This window comes from Paroedura picta, chromosome 4 (assembly GCF_049243985.1).
Source record: "Paroedura picta isolate Pp20150507F chromosome 4, Ppicta_v3.0, whole genome shotgun sequence".
NCBI classification, from domain to species: domain Eukaryota; kingdom Metazoa; phylum Chordata; class Lepidosauria; order Squamata; family Gekkonidae; genus Paroedura; species Paroedura picta.
The window spans coordinates 81,668,954-81,695,928 of NC_135372.1; the positions used below are offsets into that span (position 1 = coordinate 81,668,954).

Consider the following 26,975-nt stretch of genomic DNA (forward strand, 5'->3'; position numbering starts at 1 on the left):
AAACTCTGGTTTAATCCTAGTTTATAGAGAAAGCAAATCTGTTCTATGTGCTCCTATTTTTTGAGGTGAAGACACTTTACTGTCTCACCCATGAAATTTTCTCTATACTGCCATTCACCTTTATGTAGTAAATAAAGATCTTTTTTAACTTTACCAGGTCTCTGTCATTTTTTAAAATATTATAAAACTAGAACTAAAGCCCATTTTATTCTGAAATAAAATGGGCACTAGCGAGCACTGGCCGGGGAAGGCTTCGGAGGGCGAAGTCTTCCCGGGGCCTGGGCCGGCGTAGGCAGGGGTGCGGGACGTGGGGCATGGTCCCAGGGACGGGGAGAGCGTAGGTGCGTGGCAGACGCGGCAAGGCTGTTTTGGGGGCGCAGAGTTGGACGCTGGGTAGGCGGGAAGCCTCACGGGAAGGGTGTTCTTGGGGTGGGAGAAGGGCGGTCGGTCCTCCAGCGATCTTACCTGAGGCTCGGGGCTGAACTGGACGCTGAGGGCAGGCGGTTCGGGCGGCAGCGGGCAGCGGGATGCTGGCGGGCGGTTGGGGGGAGTGGGAGGGGAACCACACATGCTTTGGATCCGGCACATGCGTGGTGTCTGGTGGTTCTGTGGGCGGGGGGAGGGTGGGAGGAAGTTGGGGGGAGGGAGCCACGCATGCACGGGACTCGGCGCATGCGTGGTTTAGTGTGTTGGAGGTGTGCCAGCCGCGCGGGTCGCACGGTCTGGTGGTGGCGGCGCGGGCCGGAGCATGGCGGGGGAGAACAACGCGGTCCTCGAGAGGGTGAGGTGTTGTGTGACTGTGTGTGGGGGTGCGAAGGGTGGTGTAGGGGGTAGGGTTTCGCGGGGAAGCGCGGCGGAGTGGGGGTGCTTGTAGCGGGGAGTGTTGGGCCGGGTTGTGAGGGAGGAGGGCTAGATGTTGGGGAGTGTCGGTCGTGGCGGCATGTTGCCGAGTGCGGGGAAGGAGTTGTGAAGAGGGAGATGTTGGGGGAGTAGTTAGGGGAGGGGGGGTAGAACCGGCAGGCGGTGGTTAGCGGCAGGTGGTGGCTGACCTGTTCCTGGCAGCGGCAGCAGGGTCCTGAAGGTCGGCGGGAAGTGTGTAGGGTGTGCGGCTGGAAAGGAGCAGGGCCGCCGCATCTTCGACGCGGCGACCCTTCTCCTTTCCCCGCATCAACGAGCAGTCAATGGCGGCCAAGGAGGCAATGGGGAGGCGCGCTTTGCGCGCCTCCCCATTGCCTCCTTGGTCCAGGATTGACACTTGGAGGGGCAAATCAGGAGCCGCTTCGCGGGTTTTTATCCCGGACAGAGCCCGCCCTAACTCCTCCCAACTTGCCCTTACTCCTTAATTTAATCCGCTCCACAGGAGCGGATTAAAGATGGTTCCATTTTATGGACTTTTTCTGAGCTACCTTTAAGACACAAGATACAGATGTTTTAAAGAAAGAGAGGTTACCACAGAAGTCCCACAGAGTTCAATGGTGCTTACTGTTTGTGGCCTTAGTCAACTCACATAATGTACCTGGCTTCCCCTTCCTAGAGCTGAGACAAGGTTCAGTTCTCTCCAGGTTTCATGATGATTTTGATATACTACAAGGGCTGGATGAAACAAGTTTACCCAAATTATGCCTGTTAGAGCAATCAGTCAAAAACAGCGTAAACATTCCTGACTTTATTACATGAGCAACTTAATTTAACAGTATAAGTGTTTCAATATCTGGTATAGTTGGATTTATGGTCTGCCAAACTTCAGAATAAAAACAAACACAGTATGGGACTATCCAACTTCACAGTGGAAGTTTAGGACTCTTAAAGATATCTCCAGAGTTTCAGCTGTGCAAATAAATCAATTTTAACGATATTCACAAGGGTGTACTAGATTTCTACTAGATTAACAAGGATCTTTACTGTTCTTTGCTGCTTTGATATGCTTTTGATTTCTCCCTTGAGTCTCAAAGTCACACCAGAATTGCTTAATCTTATTTTACACAGAAACTTTTCCTGGCCAATTTTCAAGAAATAGACCACCTGTTAAGTATTCAACAAATAAGTAACTATTAAAATTATACAAATAAATAACTTTGCATGTCTGCTGCAGCAAAAATACATATTGTGGACTAAAAAATTCATGGTGGCTTGTAAAAACTTATACCACAAATGTCTTAGTCTTGTGATTGAAGACTAACATGTCTACTTCTTTGCAATTTGACAAAAATCAGGTCCAGTATTAGCAATACAAATGTGATTTGCTTGCTGTCAAGGAAATTTGTATAAAAATTGGTTTCCCCTAGTTTGCTATGGGTAGCAGTTTTTATTATTATTCATATTAGTTGTTGTGGCCAGCGGCTGAAATAATTTTATGTTCACTGCCTGTGCTCTTCCCCCAGTAACTAACACAGTACAACAGTGTGCATCCAAGACTTTAAAAAAAAATAAGCAAGACTTCTCACAACCTACAGGAGGGGTTCTCAGTTTCCATAACCTTTAATTCATACTTCACTACTTTTCTAGAAAAGAAAATCTCATGTAGCTATGCGTATGTTTCATGCTAGGGATGTTATGCTAACGAGTTTGTTTTTCCCTTCTCTCTGCTTAGGCTGCTCCCCATCCATCATATTGAAAAGATATTGTCATTTTTAAAAAATTTGTCACACAAATTAAAGAGCAGTGCTTTAGAAATAAACAGCTTAACTCAAATGGCCATTGTTTCATTAGCTCTCCTACTAAGCTTCTGTGTCCTGGTGCTATCTCCATTTTGTTCCAAAAAACATTCATAGATATCACAGAGAAACTTCAGAGGAAGTTTTTAAACTATGGGAAGTTTTATGCAAAACTTTAATACTCCACACAACAATGTAATTTACACCAGACTTTATGTAAGATGTTGGGTGAGATTTTGTATCATGGTGCCTTGCACATGAAGTTCACTGCACAAATACTGACAAAGTATGTACATGACATGGCAAAGCAATCAGTAGTCTTTCATCAATAAGGTTATCAGATATCCTTGGTTTCATACAATCCCAGTGGGTGAGGAAGTTCTACCCACCTTAGCCACTCTTCTTGGTGGACAGCTCCACTATTTGCCTCAGACTTCTGTTCAACATACATTTAACATTAACAAGGGAAATAGCTTTTATTTAATTAATTCCTTTCCCTCCCATGCTTGGTTGTTCCTCCTAGGAGCAACCTATGTGTTTTCCTGCAAGCAGATTGTTTCTTCAGCACACCAGGGAAAACAAGGTGTTGATTCAAAAGTCAGATGCTCCTGTTTAGATAGAGGATGGGAAAGGTGAGACCACTCTGAAGACCCTATATGGGTTTTAAAAGATCTCTGAAAGAAAAATAATCCCTGGTCACCATACTCATTTTGGGTTTTAATGCACAGACACATGACATGGCTGTTAGCTGAATAGTGCTGACTTTACAAGCACAAACAGTTCTATTCAAATACTGAATTGGTGAAGTGATCTATTTAAACACAGTTATGGATTAAGCAAGCAGAAATAATTTTCTGTACCTCAAAATCACAAATTAGAGATTTCATTTTGAATGGGCTTTTGAACTGTACAATCTCCAACTTTCTCAGCCAGTAGTGATCCTCTAGACATGACCAGTTTAGGAATGCTTCCTAGATCCTCATGAAAACGCTTAAAGGCCATTAAAGACAACATTTGCCAGCTGTGCATTGTATCTGCTGTCATACTGGCAAAAGCTTTAATGGCGATCATTGGAACAGACATCATTCCAACTAGAGACACTTTGCAAAGGATTATTAGAGGATAAGTTACATGCCTATTCTCTGCTATTTTTCAAACTGTTTTCTACAAGGAGGTGGCCGCCCATGCCGCAAAATATGTTTTTCTAGACTATCTAAAATAGAGATAGCGATTCGTTGAACATCTGGATCTGTTTGGCTGTTTTCCTTGATGTTGTATAAATGTTGCAGTCCACCTTCTTCAATTAACATGCTGCAGTACCTGGCAGCTAAAATGAGAAGAGGGAGTGGAGAGAAAAAATCTGTTAGACTGCGTGTCTTAAGATTAGTTGATTTTTCACATTTAGCAAAGTTGCAGCAAGCAGACTCCAGTTCTCCTCCATACCATTTTCCTGTCTGGAGATGGGAGTATATTCAAAATTGTCACTTGACATCTGAAGACAAGCAATACATGCTCTAAGGCAGGGGCAGTCAACCTATGATCCTCCAGATGTCCATGGACTACAATTCCCAGGAGCCCCTGCCAGCATTTGCTGGCAGGAGCTCATGGGAATTGTAGTCCACAAACATCTGGAGGACCACAGGTTGACCACCCCTGCTCTAGGGCAGTGGTCCTGAACCTTTTTATCACCAGGGACCGGTCAATGCTTAACAATTTTACTGAGGCCCGGGAGGGTAGTCTTTTGCCGAGGGACATCGCCATTACCTGAGCCCCTGCTCCGCTTGCTTTCCTGCCAGCACCCCTGACTTCCCACCGCCTAGTGGGGGGCGCTGCCAGCAGCAGCTGTGCAGTGCCTTGCCGAGGGCGAGCCCCAACCATGCCAGCCGCCGGAGAGCACCAAAGGTGAGCTGGCGGCAGAGTGGCAGGGCAGTCCCCGAGGCAGCAGCCAGGGAGGAGGATGAGGAGGAGCCGCAGCCCAGTACCCACTGATCCACGGACAGGTCCCAGTCCCTGAACCGGGAGTTGGGGACAGCTGCTCTAGGGTAGAAACCATTCCTTCAACGCCCTCAATTAAAGCAAGGCAGAGCAAGTATCAGCACCTATGGTAGAAGTGGTTGTGTGACCACATGTTTCATGCTAGGGATCTTCAGGAAAGGAACCAATACTAAAACTGCCAGCAGAGTATTGCTCTTATACACACAGTGGATGTGCATGGTGGAGGATCATGCTGTAATGCAATTAAAACTTACAAAAGAGTAAATTACTTCCAGGACTGAGACTGATCAGGAGACATCCCAACTTCAACTTTTAACTCCCTATTTTCTTTAGAGAAGGCACTTTAAATAAGGAGGAGACTTAAACATTGCTAGAATTTATCAGGAGTATTAACTACATGTGAAAAGTGTTGCTATAAATACAGATTTCTATACGTACGGTTTTTGCTGCAGACATGTTGCATGGCCCATACTGCCCATAGCTGTACCCCAGGAGTCATGAAACAGCCAAGCAAGGGGAAAAAAGGGTTGAATGACCTATGGAGGAGAATAAAAGGTGGCTCAAATAAATATTTTTACACATTTGCTACACCATAAGCCCACTTTGTCAATTTACCCAAGAATCTATGTAACTTGTGAAAATAGGTGGTCATTAAGAGTTCTCAGCCCTGTTTTCTAGTTTGACACGCAATTTTTTTTATTGCAATCCAGAATGCATGATGGTATCAAGTGAGGCTGACCGTCCCAAGAATATCCACTGGTTCCCCACCCCCCATCCACCCTCTCCATGACCTGAATCAATCTGACCTCTCTGGGGGTTCTGTTGTTGTTGTTCCTGTTAAAATACTGTTTAATCAAACCTGTTGAAATTCGGCCAATCTTAGAGCCACTGTTGTTGATGTGTTACATTATGATTGTGTTATATGTCTAAACTGTACTATGTAATACCCCGTGACATTTTATGTACACAGCCCTGAGCCGTATGGGAAGGTGGTGTAAAAATCTAAGAAATAAAATAAATAAATTTATCCTCCAAGAGTCCCTATTAGATTCAGCACCTCTAGTCTAATCTATGAGTGAAACTCTTTTTTTTAACCTCCAGCACTGCCTGTAAAGGCAAAGCATCAGGACTGTTGTTAACATAATCAGAATACAAAGACGTCTTCTGCTACAGAAGACGTCAACTTATCTATAATATCAATATTGCAATATTCTCACTGTAATTTATTGTTTCAGAGGGCAGCCAAGGTGGTCTTCAGTAGAACAGTGAGATTTGAGTCCAGTAACATCTTATAGACCAACAAGAGTTTCAGGATATATAAGCTTTCCAGTCAATGCTCCCTTCATCAGACACAAGAAATGGAGAAATCTTAATTTCTTGCATCTGATAAAGGGAGCTTTGACCCTCAAAAGCTTATATACCCCGAAACTCTTGTTGGTCTCTTACCATCTAGACTTGAATGAAATTGTGTTTTATCCCACCCACAGATCACAAGAGGCAAGGAACAGAAAGAATGTTCTGCAAATAGATGGAAAGACAGATGAGGAGAGAAGACACCTACAACTCATCACTAGTTAAATCATAAGCAATATCCAGTAGTTGTTTATGACGGATGAACAAATGAAGCTGCCTTACACTGAATCAGACCACTGGTCCATAATTTATATTTTTCCCCAATAGGGATCCAAAGCAGTTCCTTTTTTCATTTTATGAGAACTTTAACTTGCCAGTTATTGTTAAAAACGTTTACACTGAAGCTTTACAAATTACTGTGAATTCTGTGAAGATTGCAGCTGAAGGCATGTTCTGTCTCTATAAAGGACAATACTTGAATTTATCTACATACTGAAGAAGTGCTATAAAAAAACAGGTGTACATCTTGATTCTTAAATCTATATGCAAGAATTTCTGTAATTTGAAGCTCTGAAGGTGGGGGATTTGTAATGTGACAAAGGAAGATCGTTGTACAAAGAACAAAGAAAATTTGTAATGTGACTTGTCATATTCTCACAATCACTGTATGCCGTTTTGCATTGATTATTTTGGTTATTTCATATGGTGGTGGTTCTTTCTAGTACACATCAGCCAGAAGCAATATTATTCATGGAAAATTAAACAGAAAGAGAAGTCAGTGTTTTCTCAAGCTTTATGTTAAGGGTATAGTTACCTGTATGCCACCATTTCACATTCCGGTGTAGGCCATTTCAAAATAGCAGAATGCTGTAAAATAAGGAAATGAGAGACATTACTACCCACATTAACAACATCATTCTGGAGCAACAGCAGACAACATTTCCAGTCACATCTGTACCAGCTGTTCTAGGAGAGAGGTTCTCTGGCTGCGACTCAATGTCCAGGCTTGTTCTCCTCGTGATATCAAGTGAGCTATAATCCCAGCTGCGAAGTAACTGACTTCCACCTCAACACTGTGCAAGAGCTTGCTAATGTGGTCTATGAAATCCTTCCACATTAGCTCGGAATGGAGCTCTTTCACCTCTGCTATGTTGTTCTACAAGAAAACAAAATAGACAGGCTTTAATATGGACAAACAGCTGTGCATAAAAAAAAAACAGCCTCTCTGACTGATATGCTTGCTCTGTATAGTAAGGTTGGAGCACTGCCGAGTGCCAAACTGGTTTCATTTCAACATAAGCTTTCTAGATGAAAAGAGTTAGTTCGCTCTTATATGCACGCTTTCAAAATTTATGCAGAGTTAAGCATGTGAGTCTTTGCAGTCAGCTATATTCATGGTAAATTCAGTGAAATGCTCGTTTGAAGGTGGTGATTTCTTTTTTAAAAAACAGCAAATACTGAGTCGTATTGGAAAAGGAGACTGAAAACAGATAGCTTTAAAAAGAGGGTTTAGACAGATTCAAGGAGGAGAGGACAAGCCATAATGACAGAAGGGAGCCTCCATCTACAGAGGAATCAGTCCTCTACACCGGGAGGCAGCAGCAGGAGAGGGACTTGGCATCTAATGTCTTGTTTGTTTAGCCCTCCAGGGCAACTAGTTGGGCACTGTGTGAAACAGTATGCTGGACTAGAACATCCAAAAGGATCTGTTTATATTCTTAATACAATGCCCAGCACAATAAAGCCCCCCACCCCCAGGGACTTCCCAAAGTCACTGTTAGGAAAAGGATGTTAGACTAGATGAACTTTCCAGCAGATTCTTCTTGTATCCCAATACCGTTGCCATATAATTAAACTTAAACAAGTAGCCAATGTTTGCCGGAGAGCACCCCAAATGTACTCTCTGCCTTCTGAAGTAATTTCTCTCATGCAGTATTAAAGAGAAGATGAGAGGGCTCTAACCCAATGAAAAGTAATGCTGGAATAAAATCTTATTAGAAGTCACTAGACTCCCATTACTTCTACAGGGTAAAAACACAATGTTGGCATTCCCAGAGAAAAGATTGCTTTATTGTGTTCATCTTACCAGAAGGCCAAGAACTTTCTGTTGGATAGAAGATTCTGTTGGAAAAGACTGTAAGTAGAACAAACATACAAGACAAGAAGAAATTTAATAAATATTTGTATATTCCAAGAGGGAACTGTGAAAATTATCTGCAGAAAATGGGTAGTTTGCTCATTTAGATTTTAGTTTTGGAGGTGAAACAACTAAGGAAGCATTGAGAAGCAAAGCAAAAAGCAAACCTCATCTAGGCCCATTCCTCTGCCCTACATAATCATTTTAGCTATGTGGGTAAAGACTGGGGAGGAAAGAGAGGGAATATGGATTTTTGCAGGGGAAAAGGTAAGCTCAATTACTATTGGTGGGGAGGGTTACCTTCTCCGTTACTGAGAATGCTTAGGAGTAAGTGCTTTCCCTCGTAGGCTCTTTACTCTCAGAAAATCAGATCATGATGCATATAATACCATTTATTAACAGCAATCCAATGACACCAAGCCACTGAAACGGGAAATGCTTCTTCTAGAAGACCTTTCATCTCAAATAGCGGTAGTGATAGCATCAGAGAATGTAAAGTAAGACCAAACTCCTCTTCTTGTGATGGTTTGTATGGCAGAGTCCCTGAGTCCCCTACTCCAGAAAAAAGTGGGAGGGTGCATGTATGGGGAGGGGGGTAGATTAGGTTCAGAGGAAGCCTACCATTTACTTGTGAGCTCAATTTCTCCCCACCACAACTGCTATTTTTCTGTAAAAGCAAAGTAAAGCAAAGTAACTGCAGCCCATTATTTTATGCTGTCCACGCATGCCTCCATGCACCAGATTTGTCACATTCAGAGTCTACATGCAGAGAGTGCATAAACAGCACAGGAGATGAACAAATGCTGGCAGATCATCTTATGTTCTTACCTCCAAGACTTTCATGAAGAGTTCCAGCCCTTGGTTTTCAATAAAGTGCCGACATGTGGTTGGAGACTCATCAGTGAGATTCCAAAGTGCGCTCAGTGTAAACTTGAGAGTAGTATCCACTACATTCTGATTTGTTTTTTGCTTCACAATTTGAAGTAGTTGCTGAAAATGGAGAAACCAAAGACACTTTTTGCCTTGGTGATCTACCGTTTCAAGTCTCAGCATTTTGAGGCTCATGCCACACATGATGGAAGCTGAAACATTTGGCTCACTAAAATTAAAGGTATGAGGAATGACGAAATTCCACTATTAAATATAGTGTTTTGGCATACTGAAAACATTTGGCAACATTGGTCCTTGTGCGGAAAGGCCCTCTTTACTGGACATTTCTGCAAGGAATCACCCTGCTTGGTAAAATTTCCAAAGGAAAAGACAAGCTACCTACTGCTCTCAACTGAAATAGCTGAAGCAACAACAACAACAAAAATAAACTCTCTAACCTGCAGGCCATTAATCTTAATAACAAGATCTGCACTAGCAATATCATCAACCTGTCACAGCACAGATTCAGTCCTGCAGAGGAATTCGTTCTTTCATGTGGACTTTCATTCTGCCCTACCAAATCCACACAGATGATTTAATTCTGTGGGACTGTAGAAGCCTTTTCCCATCTTCTACATTTGATGGAATATTTTCAAATGCAAGAACAAAACCAGAAGGAATAAGCAGCATCTTCACAACACCATCACACAATCTATTGGACAACAGCTACCATCCTTTCAACAAACTACTTTGTTGGTCTTAAAGGTGCCACTAGATTCAAATGTTGTTCTGAAATAAGTTTGTTAGTCTTTCAGGTGCGACTGGACTTCTGCTGCAAAACAGACTAACATGGCTATTCCTTCTAGAATGATCAGTGCTAGGGAATACATGCTAGGGAACAGTGACTCAGAGTCTTTTAAACTTGTGATGCACCCAGGAGGCCAAGTCTTCCACCAAATTAGGAGATCATATGTATGAATGCCAGCTCCATGGTATCTATATGGGTCCCAGGTCTGGCAAAGTCAGGCCTTGTTTCAAGTAATGTACAGAGTAAGGTCACAGATTCAAGGGCTGCATTTTTTGCTACACCAATCAACTTGTGTGCACTGCATTACTAATGCTTCTAATGTCTATCATTCTGTTAGCACCACACTGTAAACATTAACAAGCACTTTGCTGGTTTTCAAGTATTATGATTAGTAAAGGAGATTAACCTTTCAACACCATAAAGGGCAACACACCAATCAGAGCTTATAAGCATGGGCAAACTTCAAGGAGTGATGACAAAATAAAATTAAACTATCATGTTCCTGCCCCTGCATTGCCTAGATGTGTATGCCTATGTTAGATTCATGGAGGTACCTGATGGCACAAGCACCTTAACTTCACATCATTCCAGTGTACATTTTCAACAAAACTGCTGTCAACTGAAACAGACTGAAAAAGAGTAAAATTTACAGCAGGCAATATCTCAACTGATTTCAAGAAGGTGACAGAACTCAGCTTACCCTAACAATGAAGAGCTCTGCACCAAGTTGAGCTGTTTGCTCTGTGGAAAGCTACAAGCAGAAAAGACAGAAAGACTGAGTTACTGTGGTCCTTGGGACTCACAGAGGTTAGAAACAACACAGCAGAGAAATCTAAATCATACCTTTGCGGCAAGAATGGAGATGATGGCCACTGCCATCCTCTGCATGTTCTGATCCTCATGGTTACACAACCACTGCATGACAAGCTTGGCTGCTTCAAACCTGAAAGGCAACAGAACACAAATCTGACGGGAACTGAAACACCAAGTGCCACATTGCAGAGGCAACAAAGACCAGAAGCAAGTAGATTATTTTGCCACAGATGAAACCAAACTGTAAAATTTTAAAAGCTCAATTGATATCAGGCAGTGATAATAAGCAAAGTGGCTGCTGTCCAACTGGCAGGACCAGCCCTTAAAAGAAGCATGTTACTTTGGGTAAATAGTTTGGTGAAACACTTTGGAGCCTTGAGCATAAGCACAAAATGCTCTGGCTCTCAATTGGCCACTGAATGATGAGACTGGGAAGGTATTTTCCCCACACAAGCACAAGTAGCTGTAGCTTCTTCGCCTTCCCCCAGAGCAACAGTAAGTGGATGATGCTGGTCGGTGCTTTATGCTTTCCAGCAACTCAGTTTTTGGGGTTTGGGTAGCTGGCAGAACCTTGGACTAAGCAAATAGGAGAGAACACTTTTGATTCTGTGGATGGGGAGGGGGTATCCAGAAGAGGGATTGGTGGCACAGACTCACAAACTAAATCTGTGACTGGAGAAAGAAAGGCACATCTAGGAGATGACAAAAGCAAGAAGTCCACCCTCCGCTGGCTTCTTGTCAACATCAGTTTTCATTCAACAGCTCATGGACATAATTATATTTTGCAATCTTTGTTCCTTTGAGTCACAGCTAACCTTTTCCATAGAATTTAGTGAGCAAAAGTCAGATGTTTGTTTTATAATCTCCTAAATAACCATTAACATGATAAGACAATCCAATGCCAAGTAACTACATTCTAAATCCAGTTATTTCAAGGCTTAGAGTGGAGTTACTCTGCCTAAGATTGCACTGATAGAACAGAGAAGGATTGTTATATACTTTGTGCATATAAATTCTGTGTTGGGGGGAAAAGAGGTCTTGGACCAGCCTTTCTAAATTTTTTTACCACTGAGAAACCCCTGAAACATCCTTCAGGCTTCAAGAAACCTCAGAAGTGGTACGATCGTGCAGACTATGGTCAGGCTGCCCCCCCTTCCCACTTCTTCCAAGCCCATCATTGGCCATTGGGGGAGGGTTTTTTCACATAAACATTTATGGTCATATCAACCAATAAGTGTTTGATTAATTTGATTAATTCCCACCCATTTCTTCACGTATAATTTGGATTTAGAGACAAATTTTCAGATAAGTTGGTAAAGAATAGGATGGAGAGAACAGAGGGGCAGCTAGAAATACTGGGACAGCAAGAGGGAACAATGCAATGTCCTTAAGGATTAAACCCCTTATTCATCCCTATTTGGCCTGTATTCTGTTGTTAGGTCAAATATTACTGCTTAAGTAGAAGCAGAGTTTTGATATCAGCAGCAGTTAAATTGTGGAAAACAGATCAAGAGAAAATGACTCATAACATTCTGGCATGCATGTAGATCTCATGAATGAACACTATTTCATGACCATAGTGTGTAATAAACTGAACAGTAAACTACAATAAATATGTATGAAGTCACAATTTGTTCCTAAAATAAGATATAAGCAGATTGCAAATCATTGTTGTTGTTAGGTGCGAAGTCATGTCCGACCCATCGCGCCCCCATGGACAATGACCCTCCAGGCCTTCCTGTCCTCCACCATTCCTCTAAGTGCATTTTAATTTGCACCAACTGCTTCAGTGACTCCATCCAGCCACCTCATTCTGTGTTGTCCCCTTCTTCTTTTGCCCTCAATCGCTCCCAGCATTAGGCTCTTCTCCAGGGAGTCCTTCCTTCTCATGAGGTGGCCAAAGTATTTGAGTTTCATCTTCAGGATCTCGCCTTCTAAGGAGCAGTCAGGGCAAATCATTATACTGTAGCAAATCATTACATGGTAACCAGAAACACTCCCCCTACTTCCAGAGGAGACTCACCTATTAAATGGAACATCCTGAAGTATCCTGTCACTGCACAATGACAGAAGGCAGTTCTTTTGCAGCTGTAAAAGAGCAAAATGGAGTTCTGCACAAACACTAGTTGCACAATATTGCCTTTCTACAGCAGAAATCTAACAAGCCACAGCTTGGGGAAAGGCCAAAGCAGACTTTAGAACATCCACTTTGCATTCATAAGGTCACAAGTTCCATTCATAGCCCGTTAATATTTAAAAGGATTCCAAGGCTGGGAAAGCCCTAGGACCTTGAACAGCCATGGCCTACATCTACATCTCATCTAGATCTCATAGGGGAGAATCCTTGTATCCCTATGTATGAAAATCCACTATACTTCCTTTTATGATTTACAATTGTTGATTCCATTTTTTTTAAAATGAAAGGTAACAAAACAGCCACATGAAAAGATACTATAAACATTCACAATACATTATCACTTGAGACTCCCAGACACTGTCAACAAATTAACCACTACCATGACAGAAGAGATGTAGGTAGAAATGGCATTGTGTCAATCAAATGTTGCTGGAATGACTGCACTCTCAGATTAATTTACCAACGTTTTATGGTTGATCCCGTTGCACAGCAGTGCAGCAAGCCCACTGCAGATAGATATGGACCTTATTCACAAAAAACAGCTTAAGTCTAAATATGTAACTGATAAAAAGCTGAAATCACTGGTCTCAAATCACCTTTCTGAGGTATCTGTTCACTCCTGTTCTTTGCAATTACTTTTAAGAGCAGTCTATTCATCAGCACAAGTCAGTAATCCTCATTCTGAACAATTTCATGGGAAAGATGTTTCTTCATTATAGAAACATCTGAAATGTTTCAACACTTTTCCTTGAAAAAGAAAAAGGGCTTACCTGCTGGTGGTTGGGAAAGTGCTCCATGGCTTTAAGGAGCAAGTGAGTGACATCTGCCAGGAGCCTAACAGGCATGCCTAGCGCTAGCTCCTGTTTGGTCAAGTTAAATACACAGGCACTCGCTGCTAGCTGCACTGGCAAATTGAGGGGGTGGTTTCTCATCCCAGTAACTACCAGCTGGGGGGAGAAAAACAAAAACCACAGAACAAATCAGAACCGGATCTCACATTTTTAAAATAATCATATGTTCAAACTCAGCCACAAGAACCTTAGTGAAGTCAACTTCAGAGCTGCCAAGAAAGGAGGGAAACTAAGTGTACAAAATTCCAAGGGTCCAGTTTGCTCTGGGAACTGGACACAGGGATGATAAAGGACAGCAGGAATGCACTGTTCTATTCTGGAGGTGGGGGCACAAAGGGAACTTTTGTCCAAGGCAGTCCTTATCAGCTTATCTTCTCCGTGAAGTTAACTAGCAATAAGTAGTTTCTCTCTTACACACAAACACACACACACAATATTTCCAGGGTACAGATGAACAGATCAGCCTTTTCCTTCCCTAATTAGAGTCCATGTATTTCAGATTGTCTTTCCTTTTCTTCTTTTCCAAAGCCACATTCATTCAGTATTAGTTGGGGTATGAAGAAACAGAGGGCAAGGAGTTCAGTCTCTCTGGCCTTCCTACCGTTTTGCTGATGTTTCACATAAAGCATTCAGAGGCACATGCAATTCAGCCCACAGACCCACTTCACCAATCTGGCTAAACAAGTTGGGTCTTACTGCATCACCCATTTGACAGACATTTGAGACTGCACTACATCAAATCTCCAAGCTACCCAAAGGCAGAAACCCTTCAAAATGGAGGTGGATTATTTCTTACTGTAGCCAGCATTTGCGCCATGTTCTTTCTCTGCCCTTCACTTAGGATTAAAATAGCCTTCTCTTCCAAATAACTTTCTAACATCAGAGAGATAATCATTTTGTTGTCCTGAATTTCATTTTAATTGTTTATTACTTCTCTTTCTTTAGGATGACAAATAAGGGAACATTTCAACAAACCATGGACTTTGAAAGTTAGCATAGTCCTATGGATGGAATATGACTATTTCTTCTGAACTGACTACCTAGTTTTCATATCTTTCTTTCTCCTTCCTTCCCTACCTTTTCCAAACTCAAATGTGAGGTTATTCTTATTGTATGTAGACATTCCTTTCCATTTTATCTCAGATTTAATAGTCTCAGATTATATCCACACAGTGATTCTTACAAAACTGGTTTATCATTGCTTAACTGTTTTACCTTTAGAATTTCAGGCTTGGTTTTTTCCATAACATGGGTAAGGCTGAAGAGATGAAAGAGTGCCTCCCTCACAAAGAAGGCTCGCTCACTGTAACGCTTCAGAGCTTCAGAAATCTGCGTTTCGTTTGCTTCTCCTGATACCTTCAACAACCAAACAACTATGAGTGTTCACAAAGGCAGAAGAATATTTTCTGATGCTACTATTGAAGCAAGAGAGAGATAACTGGACATTTTATGTAATGCAAAGGATTTATATACTTATCTTCCTCCAAAGTTAACTTGTCCATTATTCTTATCGTCATACAAATTAGACCTGCCATTCAGTATTTTATATATCAAGCAATCCATTTTGATAGCTGGAACAGGAAACATCCTTCACACGACATAATATCATATTTTAAGAGAGGATGATTTATACTTGCTATAACTGGTGTATCATACTCCACCATAAATACTGAATTATATGAACACTAGTAAAAAAGCCCATTGTATCCGAAATACAATGGGCGCTAGCAGACTGGGGCAGAGTAAAAGGTGGCTTACGGTTGAGCGGGCGGGCTCCCTCGCGGCGTCTTCTGGCTGGCGGCCATTTTCTTAACATAGGCAGCGTGTAGTCCGATGCCGGGCCGCTAGGGGCCTGGGGAGCTGTTTTTTCCCCACCCCCACCCCCGATTTGGAAAAAAGCTCCCCAGGCCCCGGGGAAGGTGCTCCGCGGCTCTGTGAGCCGCAGAGCGCCTTCCCCGGGGCCTGGGGAGCCTTTTTCCTTCCCCCCCGTTTCCTTCCCCCCCTGGCCGGCGGCCTGACGCGGCAAGGAAGCAACTGCGAGCCGCGCAAAGCGCGGCTCGCAGTTGCTTCCTTGTGAGTAGGGTGGGAATCGGCCAAGCCCGCGCAGTTGCTTCCTTGTGAGTAGGGTGGGAATCGGCCTTGTGAGTAGGGTGGGAATCGGCCAAGCCCGCGCAGTTGCTTCCTTGTGAGTAGGGTGGGAATCGGCCTTGTGAGTAGGGTGGGAATCGGCCAAGCCCGTGCAGTTGCTTCCTTGTGAGTAGGGTGGGAATCGGCCTTGTGAGTAGGGTGGGAATCGGCCAAGACCGCGCAGTTGCTTCCTTGTGAGTAGGGTGGGAATCGGCCGAGCCCGATCGGCTCAGCCGATGGTCTGTCCAGAGGAAGGGGCCAATCGGCACCCTTCCTCATCCTGGACCGAGCCCGCCCTAACTCCTCCCACACAGCTCTTACAGCTTTATTTAGTCCACAGCGCCCGCGGCGCGGTGGGCTGTGTTAAGATAATACATATCAACTTTTATTATATTGTATTGTTTTGTCTAGCTGAGTATTGTCTAATCTGGCTGGTAGTGTTTTCAGGATTCAGAGGGAAGTCCTTCTGAGTCTGCTACCTGAGATCTTTTAACTGGACATGCCACCATGCCAGGGACTGGGATTTTATGCATGTAAAATGTGGCCTCTCTACCACCTGTTATGATCCTCAAAATTCTATAACTGTTGCTTGCACAGTTCTGATTCTATAGTTCAATAAATTGCCTTTATTATTTCTTTATTTCAGATAAATTTATGACCCAACGTTCTTGCCTCCCTTGCAAACAGCATTACAATTAGCCATTTTCCTGTGGTATGTGTCTTGCAGGATTCACATTACTGGGAAACCTAAATGCACAAAATATGTAGAGGAGGAAACTGGAATAATTGTTCCACCAAACATAACCCAGACCTGAATATCCTGTTTCAGATGAGAAACCTTAAATGCAGATCACTCCAAGAGATTCAGCATCTGTTCCACATAATATATTTTGGTAAGGCCTTGGAGGAGGAGCATGTCTCATGGCTTAAGTGCCACTCAGCGCTTAACAGCCACTCAGGGTGGCCATTCCGCCCCTGTGCCACTTCCTCCAACCAGCTTACCTGTCTGTCCAGCAGCCAGCCAATAACCTTCCATCCCCCACCCCTGACCACCCCCTCCTCCTTCCACTTCCCTCTGAGGCTCAGAGGCTGCAGATCCCTGCTGCGTGAGAGCTGCCCCTGCCAGTGAGTTCTCTGCCCGGGAACCTCCAGCCTTTCTAGGTCCTGCAGGGAGTGAGAGGCCATATGCAGAATTCTTCCACCCCCAATCTTGTGGCCATTGTATTCCTGAATGCAATGGGCTTGGCCCCTAGTAACATTACTATTACAACTGAAGTACACAATCTAGCAAAATACATTCATCACTTGGAAAGAGGTGCAAGTGAAGTGTTTTTAAAAATCACACATGTAAAAATGATAAAAGTCAGCATCTTTGTATTGATACCAGTTTTTTTGAACCATTTATGTTAAGCATGAAGAGGATTCCACAGTAGTTTGCTTATAACGACAGTCAATGACCTGCCAGTAAAAAAGCATTTGCTCCTCAAAGAATCTAGAATGTCATTTGTTACATGAGCATAGTTACAAACTGCTGCCACATATTTATGTGAGCTTAGTGACCCAAGTGGGAATTATTTAGCTAAAGACTGACATAATTTTAGCATCTATCCAAATGCACAAGCAAGGACAATAGATCAAGAACGCAGATAAGCTAGCAGGAGTGTTAGTGGGCTGCCAGAAGAGTACAAAATATTAGGTATGGAATTTCCTTTTCACAGTCCTATCCCATCTTGCAGGGCAAAAATTATTGTACTCTCCTTCAAATACAAACTCACTCCTTGCTGCTATAATCCTAATAAATAAAAATAAATAAATAAATAAACAAATCCCAAAGGATACTAACCTTTAAGTTTCCCTCTCCAGTAAGAAATAATGAGTAGCCAGCATCCGTTGCCAAAAGCCCCACAAACTGCATGGACGGTCGCTGTTGAATAAATGCTTCTACAGCTTCATCAGTAACGTGCTTCCTGCCTGAAATGTCTAATGATACAAGATTGGGTAAGATGTCTTTCTGTTCTAACAAGCGTAATGCAATATCAGATGTGAACTGCTTATCATCTGAAATGTCAAGATGATTCAGATATTTCAACTCCTGTATGACATCCAAAATCTGAGTGGTGGTCATTTTCAAGCATTTCAAGTGGTGCACGGTAAGAGACTTGAGGCGATCCTTGCAGGCGAGTAGTGCTGTTATATCAGTGACTGAGGTGTTGGATATATCTAAGCTTTCTAATCTCGGAAGCGAAGCCACATCGGCTAGATCTTCATTGTAGAAGAGAACATTGGTAATGCTCAGAGCACGAAGACCAGTCAACTGACTGAAGCACCTTTCATAGGGATCTTCCAATGAAAGAGTTAAGGAGTTCAGCACAAGGCATTGGAGGTTTTGCTGGATCCATTTATTGCTGCCAAGTCCACTGATGATGTCTGTGATGGTAATGTCTGCATTCACCCCAGTAGCATCAAGCTCCACCAACTTATGGTGGCAGAATGCTTTCCGAAAAGCCACAGCAGATATCTTTGCTTTGCGGATACAAGCTCTTTTCAAGCGCATCTGGTTGCCTCGAAAAATGCCCACGGTTGCCTCATTCAACAGTCCTGCGGAAAAAGCAGTAACAGACCTATCATGGTTACTGTTTTAAGATTAGAAGCAAGAACAGGGAGAAGATACCACAACTGAGGAATTCCTCTCTCAGCTTTGGCACTGGGCCAAGAAAGAACAGGTTTCCCAGAAGAGAAGGGAAAAGAGTAACTTGCATTGTGCATTCTGAGGTCTTTTTTTCTAGGCTTCAGGGTAGTGGGCAGATGCAACAGGGTCTTGCCTTTTGCTATGAAGGTGAGGCATACATGATCCAGCTGGGTGCCAGCGATGGCATTTGTTCCAGATTGTATCTCCCCCATATCAGTGCTGCCATAATTCTCTCTGAACAGACATATAATTATGCTAGGCAGAGCACAAGGGTTTTTTCTGAGGAAAGGTTAACACCACAAGCACCTTGTACAATAGGGCTGTTAGAACACTCATAGGTACTCTGTATTGGCCCACTGTAACTCTCATAACTAACAGCCATTTTTAAAAAGCTGTTGGAAGAATTCTGGTCTTGTCCCATTGCTTTGTGAAAAAAGTAACTGTGCTCCAATGGCACAGAATTACACTGCATAAACTAATAAAATGCAATACCAAGAAACAATTCAAATGGATATCAATATATCTAATCCTCTGCATAACCCCATTCATGGATATATCCAAAGACTGGACACACAAGCAGACAATATCAGTCTTTCTACAAACCTGAGAAACACCCCAGGTTTGGAGACAAATCTGAAATCTTAAACAAAATTGGGGCATCTCCCTTACTAAAGATAATGGGAGCAGCACCTGCAGTTTTAAGAATCAAATGCCCTCAGCAGCCAATGATAGGCAAATATACCATATTGCCAGCATTCAGGCATAGGTAAAAGACAAGAGGAGGGAACATTTCCAGGGCTGATTTGGTATCATCAGTGTCAGGCCTGGCAACAACCACCAGGCCAGGGGTAGTCAACCTGTGGTCCTCCAGGTGTTCATGGACTACAATTCCCATGAGCCCCTGCCAGCAACTGCTGGCAGGGGCTCATGGGAATTGTAGTCCATGAACACCTGGAGGACCACAGGTTGACTACCTCTGCACCAGGCAACTTGCTACCTTGGGACTTGCATAGTTCACCCAAAATTGGCAGCTTGCTACTGTTCAATAGAAGTTCCTCCCTCCCCTCGAAAAGCCAGTGAGGTTTAGTGGTTAAAGTGTTCGAGTTTCAGAATAGGATTTGAGAGACCCAGGTCTACATCATCACTCTACCATGGAAGCTCAATGGGTGACTTTGTGCCCATCAGACGTTTTCGGCCTTACAAACATCACAGCATTGTTCTGAGGATAAAATGGATGAGCGGAGAATGATATAGATTGCTTTGGTTTTCCACTGTGGAGTATAAATGAAAAAAATAAATATAACTTAAGGTAGGGGGCGTAGATAAAAAACTAGGTTGGTGGATGGATGGAATGTAACAAGAAAACAAGAAAAGGGATGGGGATAAGGGGGCTTCCAGGAAGGAAAAACAGTGAAGAGGAAGGAAATGAGATGCCCTCAGCAATTTCTTTTCGTTCCCCCACTCCTCTTTTCTTACATTAATTAGAATCCTTATAACAAATACTCCCCAGAAGAATTATTATACCATTAAATGCCATTGTCCGCAGCAATCGGTCAGCCACCTCTTGGGGAAATATTCCAGGCTCTTGCAAGCACAATGTCCCATCTTGCCTTTCCGTACAAAACTTCTCTAAGTCAGCAGTCAGATAATTCAAGCAAATATCAAGTAGAGAGTAAGGTGAAGCTTCCTCCTGTGACAAGGAAAAAACAAGTACTAGATGTTTTATTGTTTAAAAAAAACCATAGCATACTACAAATAAAGTTATTAGCTGAAAATCATTGACAAGGGGTTGGGGGAGACCTGCCAAAAGGAATCTTTAGGAAAGATAAATTCAGGTGAATGGCTGTTTTGGTCTGAAGCAGCAGAACGAAGGTTGAGTCCAGTGGACCTTCAAGACCAAAAAAGTTTAAAAACATATACAATATCAGTAAACAATGTCCATTTACCCATTAAGTTGAAGTCATACAGATTGTTGGCTGGAATGACCTTACATGTCAGGGACTGGATACTTAGGAGTTCTTCTGATAGTAAAGTAACTGGAATCTGAGGATCACAAAAACTACCTAGATTTTGCCACACTAAGGTTTAGTCCACGTGTGCAAAAAGGTGATAAAATATATTAACCAGGAAGAAAAAACCCAGACATGCTTCATGAAGCCTGAATATGCTCTAGAATTTGGGGCATATTGAGAGCAACAAAGTGAATTAAACAAAGAAAAGTAGGAAGGGATAATCACCTGTTCAAGCCCTTAAGGACTTGATAATTTCTGGAGGAGCAGGTTTTGGGAGGTGGGGTGAGACTTCCCAATTGCTGTCTCCTTCCAGGATTCTTTGTGGGCCTTCATCTTGTTCTAATATACATCACAGAAAGCTTGTGTCCGGACAGATTGTCAAATGTTATTTCCACAGAAGGCTTCTGATAAAGTTATGAAAGTAACATGTTGGAACACACGTGAAGAATATGTATCATGGACAAACTGATCCACTTTCTCCTTGACCCATTATGCATGGGGGTTTTAGCGCACATTCGGGGTGGAATGGCAGCGACTAAAATCACCGATAACGCACGGAGCCGGCTGCAACTGGCCGCAGCTTCGGTGCATGCCGCCGAAAAAGCCGCGTCAGTGAAACGCGGAAGAAAGCGCAGCTTCCGGGTGACCGGGGCGCAACCAGAAGCGGCGCCCAGATCACCGCGTGCATAATCGGTTACTCTGGGTTTTGCCGCCGTCGCGCCCCGCCCCGTACATAACCGGTATGCATCGCGTCTTCCCCCTCCGCGTTTTCCATGTGACCCGAAATCGCCGTTTCGGCGGCCGTGCATAATGGGCCCTTGAGATGCAATGGCAATAATTTCTTCACATCTTGCTTCTATTTTCAGTTACCATTGTTCCACATAAACTGTCCATATGCATGCAATTTACTATTAAGATAACTAAAACTTCACACTTCATCATTGTTAGTGCAAGAGATTATAAAGTGGTTTTTGCTTTTTCCCATCCAAGGAAAAAAAATAGAAAAGCCATACCAATCACAGAGAAAAAATAAGGCAAAAGAGATGAAAGTACAAATGAAGAAAGCTACTGTGTTGTACAAGTAAAAAGCTTCTTATACCTTTCACGCAAAGCTGACTCATAGGAACCTGCTACTTTTTCTGTGAGAATGCAATACCAGTATGAATAAGTTTTTACTTGAACAATAAAATATCCTTCATTAACAACTCTTCTGCCTATTTTCTTTCCCCTTTTCACATCTCCAGTATATGCTTGATATTTTCAGTTTCCTAGCTTTTAAACCTAAATAGAGAACAGTATTAATCACCACTGTGAATCATTTTCAGCACCTTCAAAAAACAAGTTCAGCATTTACACCCCCAGTCAGGTTTAAGAACAGAAGTGTCAGCTGTTGGCATTGTAAACTAACAATGTCTTACCTTTGCACCAACTGGCTTACTAGCATTTCACTTTTATTTTGAAGAATCCAACAGTGCAGTCCCAACAGTGTAGCCTTAGTCTGAGTTAATTATGTACGTACTGCATTGTGCTTTATTTCATTTGTCTGACATAAGCATGTTGTCAAACTCAAGTGAGTGGTAAAACAGAATGGAGGCAATCGTTGCAAATTCTGTTTAACATGCAGCCTCTGTAGGAGCCATTATTTTCTTAGTAACATATAAAAATATATTCAATATGCATGTGGCTCTTAAGGGCTTCATTCCCCACTCCCGCCCTGAAAAATAATGCTGCCTCTAGACTTTGGTTTTTCAAAATAAATAAATACACCTGTAGAGATTATGAAATAGGGAAAGATGTGTCTCTTATTACTAAAATACAATAATATTTCAGAATCACATGGCAGGGGCCTACTTTGAATCATCCCTGTTCTCGCTCCAATTGCTAGGCAACCCACAGATCACAATGAAGCTGCCTGTGGTCTAGTGATTGCACCCCTGTGGCACATACAACAGCTGCCAGTGCGCTGCTAACACTACCATTTCTACGGATTTCTCCCTCACTGCATAAATAGTTACAGCTACGTCAGCAAGCTGGAGCAAGAGTTATCATCTGGGAGTAAGAGAAATCTTCTATGATTATTTTGAGAGCCAGTTTGGTGTAGTGGTTAGGAGTGCGGACTTCTAATCTGGCATGCCAGGTTTGATTCTGCGCTCCCCCACATGCAACCAGCTGGGTGACCTTGGGCTCACCACGGCACTGATAAAACTGTTCTGACTGAGCAGTGATATCAGGGCTCTCTCAGCCTCACCCACCCCACAGGGTGTCTGTTGTGGGGAGAGGAATGGGAAGGCGACCGTAAGCCGCTTTGAGCCTCCTTCTGGTAGGGAAAAGCGGCATATAAGAACCAACTCTTCTTCTTCTTCCTCTTCTTCATTGTTGGCCACAAGAACGCCATGCTCATGGAACACTAGTACTAATGGCAGCTTGCTGCTTCAGAACATTAACCAAGCCAAGATGGTCTGGCTAAAAGGATATATCACCTCAGCTCACTTCCCTGTGAAATCTGACTCTGGAGACTAGCTAACTTTTGATCCAACAAGATAGAATGTGCATGGTGAGTAATTAGAATTCTAGGAAATAATGCTATATAGGAAAATACCTTAATAAAAAATATTCTCACAAACCATAAATCTAAGGTAAAGGTAAAGGTATCCCCTGTGCAAGCACCGAGTCATGTCTGACCCTTGGGGTGACGCCCTCCAGCATTTTCTTGGCAGACTCAATACAGGGTGGTTTGCCAGTGCCTTCCCCAGTCATGACCATAAATCTACAACAGTCAATACTCTCGACTAGATTTCTGTAACATACTCTATGCTGGCCTACCCTTGTCCTTGACCCAGAAACTTCAGCTGGAGCAGAATGCAGCTGCTAGGGTCCTCACAGGTTCATTTTGAAGGACACAAATCCAGCCCATGTTGGAGCAGCGGCACTGGTTGCTAGCACTGGATCAAGTTTAAGGTCTTGATTCTGACCTTTAAGGCCATTCGCAGCTTGGGCCCAAGCCTATCCGTGGGACCTCTTGTCTGCTTATGCCCTCTGCTCTGTGGGTATCTGCTGGTGGTTCCTAGCCCTAGAGAGATACTCCTGGCCTAAACCTGGGCCAGAACCTTTTTGGTCCTGGCCCCGACCAGGTGGAATGGATTCCCGGGAGACCTGAGAGCACTGACAGAGCTGACAAAGTTCCACAGGGCCTGTAAACAGAGCTCTTCCACCAGGTCTATGGTTGAGCCCAGGCCAGTAAGAGTGATGGGCACCCCTTGTTAGATTACTATGGGAGATAAGAGGATCTGGCCATCTTGGTACCTTGGGAGTTATATGGGTTAGAGCAGGGGTCCCCAACCCCCGGTCTGCGGCCCGATACCGGGCTGCCAGCGGCCGCGCCTGCCTCCCCCCTGAAGCGAGAGGGGGGGAAAAGAGTGAGGTGCGGCAGCCGGCACGGCAGCAATGCAAACGTGCATGCACGTTGCGCTCCCTGCTGGCGGAAACGCACATGTGCGGCAACTCTGCATATGTGTGTTAGCGCCACCTGGTGGCGAAAACGTGCACGTGTGGCAATTGCGCATGCGCGTTTACATGTAGCTGCAGCAGCCGGGCCGCTGGCTCTCCCCCACCCCCGGAGGCGGTCCCTGACCACAAGAAGGTTGGGGACCGATAGGTTAGAGGGTTTATGCGATTTTATGGAATTTATATTTTTATGTAGCCTGCCTTGAGTCTTCGAAGAAGGCAGACTATTAATTTAATAAATAATAATAATACATTATTCTAATTTTAATATGTACTGAATACAAGCCATTGGACTTGAGCAGCAGCAATTCTCACATTTGTACATAAGGCATGTTAGTATCTAGAGTGCTTCTTTCTACAATGAAATGAAATAAAATATGAGTTCAGTGGCACTTTAAAGACTATTGAAATTTACTCCCATTTATAAGCATTTGTGAGTTAGAGCTGCCTTTAACAGATGTCACTGAACCACCTGGTTTAGTCTGCTGTTGAAGACCTAACATGGCTACTCATCTGCAGAAAAATATGTTATGAATTGCTGCTGCTCAAGTCTAATGGTTTGCCCTTGGCATGCATGGACACAGTGGAGAGCCCACATAAAACCTGTATTGCAGTAGCTGCATTGGCTTCCCATTGAATTCCAGATCCATTTCAAGGTTTTGGTTTTAACCTTAAAGGTGGTGGACTTACATAGTCTAGATCCTGCACAACTGAGGGACGCAGAGAGCTCTCTGATCAAGCAGTACCAACTAGCTGAGGATCCCAAGGCTCATTCCAGCCTGGTGGAATGAGCTCCCAAGCAAGATCAGGGCCCTGTCAGTACTAACCGAGTTTCCCAGGGGTTGCAAGGCAGAGTTTTTCTGCCAGACTTATGGTTGAGGCCAGCTGGATAACAGCTATACCAAATATTGGGCCTCCCTTCCCCCTCCGCCCTCCTTTCTTCCCCTGCTCCATCCCCATAGGTTAACATCTGCTGGCTACAATTTTTTAAAAAAATAATTTTATTATTTGTTATTATATAAAGCATTTACAGAAAGGTAAAGAGAGAAAAAGCGACCAGCTGATAAGTAATTATTTCATTGTCTATTGGCTACAACTTGACCATAGAAATAGAAACTGATGCAACAGCATTACATTGTGGGTTTATATATTTTTTAACCAGGTTCTATCTTATGAATTATTGTTTCATTGAGCTTCTAGACTTTGTAAACCGCCCTGAGACAGGTAACCAAGAGGGGCGGTATATAAATCATGAAATAAAATAAATAAATAAATATATCCCCATCCAGTCAATATGGCTCCTCTAATGTGTAAATTTCCTCCAGCCTGCCTTGATTTTTCACATGAACACAGCATTTTCTTTAAACAGAAATTTATTTCCCCTGGCCACAGAGAAATATGCACATATACGTGTGTTTTGGTATACACACAAACATAATGCAAGAGCCACTGAAACAACATGGCCAACTTCACTTAACATTATTAGTTACCACATTATGTCTTTTCACCAAGCAGTTGTACACAGGATCAGGGTGATTAACAAAACGAGGATCCTTTTCATTACACTTTCAGCACATGGTTAAGGGAAGTGGTGATTTAAACTTACATTAGCAGTACTAAGTACAGACCTTGTAGTATCTTGCTAACCCCAATCAATCAACCCAGTTCTCTATATATCATAAAATGTTACTCTCTAAAATATTTTGCTCTAGGAATTCCAGTACTTGTTTTCCTGGATGCACATTCCAATCACTTGACTCAGTATATATCTCCAGGTTCCTAACTATTATACATACATGCTTAAATGTACTAGGCACGAATCACGCATCAGGTAACGTCCCTTAACACCCTATAAAGATTCTTCGGCATGCTGAGGCTGCCGCCTAATCGGTAAGCAATTCCCAATGCAAGCTTAATGACCGATCAGGAGAAGAGAAATGGAGGCGGAGAACCGTACTCCGGATCAATCAAGCCGAAATCAAAGAAGGGGGCTCCCGCGATTGCCTTTCCAGGGTTCCCTTTCTTTTTCCCTCCATATGGATGTTTCTGCGGCTCTCCCTCTTTCCTCCTCTGTCACCGCAGGAACTCCCACTCACCATTTCTGAGCCTGGAACCCCTCGTCTGCTCCTCCTGCTCCTAGCGAGGGGCGGGCCCCGACCACCGATTAGAAAGAGCCGGGGCCCCCCAGCCCAGCTGTCACCCTCGACCTGGAAGTGAATTCGCTTCGGCCAAGCCGGCGGGGAGCGGGGGAAGCCATCAGTAGACTATCTCCCGCCTCCCTTAAAGGAGACGTGCTCAAGCTGCGGAGAAGCAAGTTTGTTCCAACCTCACCGCAAACGTGATCGTAGCCTTTCTTCTTTTCTTTCCAGTTACCGCCGTGGAACATAGCATGTCATTATTTTAAAAAGAAAAGAGCGTTCCTACGCCTGTATAGAGTGCCGCCGCCACCGCTTTTTTTTTTTTTTTTTTTGCCGTCAATTCACAGCTGATTTCCAATAACCTCATAGGGTAACGCAGGAGAAGTTCAAAGGTAGTTTGCCCTTGTCTGACTCTGCATAGCAGCCCTGGATTTCCTTGGCGGCCTCGCCAGGGCTATTTAGTTTCCGAGACTTTCCGAAGCTAGCCTAGGCTACACAACTCTGAAAATAGGAGGAATGAAATTCTGGAGAGACGACAGGATTTCCAGTAGGATTTGAGTTTTAATACATTTATGCATACTATAATAATTATAATATAAAGCTCTTTCTTGGCACAGTGAACGAGAGCTGCATCCTTAGATGCAAAGACTTTAGTGGTTATAGATTCCCCATGCGACGATATGCTACTTCGGATACAGAATCTGCAATCTATATTAAATGTAAAGGTATCCCCTGTGCAAGCACCGGGTCACGTCTGACCCTTGGGATGACGCCCTCCAGCGTTTTCATGGCAGACTCAATACGGGTGGTTTGCCAGTGCCTTCCCCAGTCATACACATACATAAATCAGAAAATAGAAAAGGGGCATGTTAGCCGGACATTTCAAG

At 43.3% G+C, this 26,975-nt stretch overlaps 1 protein-coding gene across 6 annotated transcripts; it reads right to left on the bottom strand.

Annotated features, from left to right (window-relative positions):
* Nucleotides 1-1,651: 1,651 nt before the first annotated feature.
* On the bottom strand, nucleotides 1,652-26,356 carry ZYG11B (zyg-11 family member B, cell cycle regulator). Of its 6 annotated transcripts, none has more exons than XM_077333731.1 (14): nucleotides 26,282-26,356; nucleotides 19,959-20,124; nucleotides 17,589-17,725; nucleotides 14,834-14,974; nucleotides 13,538-13,714; nucleotides 12,654-12,718; nucleotides 10,661-10,760; nucleotides 10,518-10,568; nucleotides 8,968-9,129; nucleotides 8,089-8,136; nucleotides 6,961-7,158; nucleotides 6,817-6,869; nucleotides 5,088-5,185; nucleotides 1,652-3,981 (listed from the first exon to the last, which is right to left on the bottom strand). In XM_077333731.1, the coding sequence occupies exons 1-14, from the start codon at nucleotides 26,339-26,341 to the stop codon at nucleotides 3,800-3,802; spliced, it is 1,638 nt and encodes a 545-aa protein (XP_077189846.1). In that variant the 5' UTR covers nucleotides 26,342-26,356; the 3' UTR covers nucleotides 1,652-3,799. The 6 variants fall into 6 exon arrangements, with proteins under 6 accessions (XP_077189846.1, XP_077189840.1, XP_077189842.1 ...); XM_077333725.1 differs by having other exon boundaries at nucleotides 17,589-18,343; XM_077333727.1 differs by lacking the exon at nucleotides 26,282-26,356 and adding an exon at nucleotides 26,047-26,222 and having other exon boundaries at nucleotides 17,589-18,343.
* Between the last annotated feature and the right edge of the window lie 619 nt (nucleotides 26,357-26,975).

Coding starts and splice junctions, on each gene's coding strand:
- ZYG11B (XM_077333725.1), bottom strand. CDS start 26,341: ATGCTATGTTCCACGGCGGTAACTGGAAAGAAAAGAAGAAAGGCTACG. Junction 20,125..26,281: donor AGGCTACGATCACGTTTGCG/GTGAGGTTGGAA, acceptor TCCTTGTCACAG/GAGGAAGCTTCACCTTACTC. Junction 12,719..13,537: donor ACTTTCCCAACCACCAGCAG/GTAAGCCCTTTT, acceptor GCTCTTTTACAG/CTGCAAAAGAACTGCCTTCT.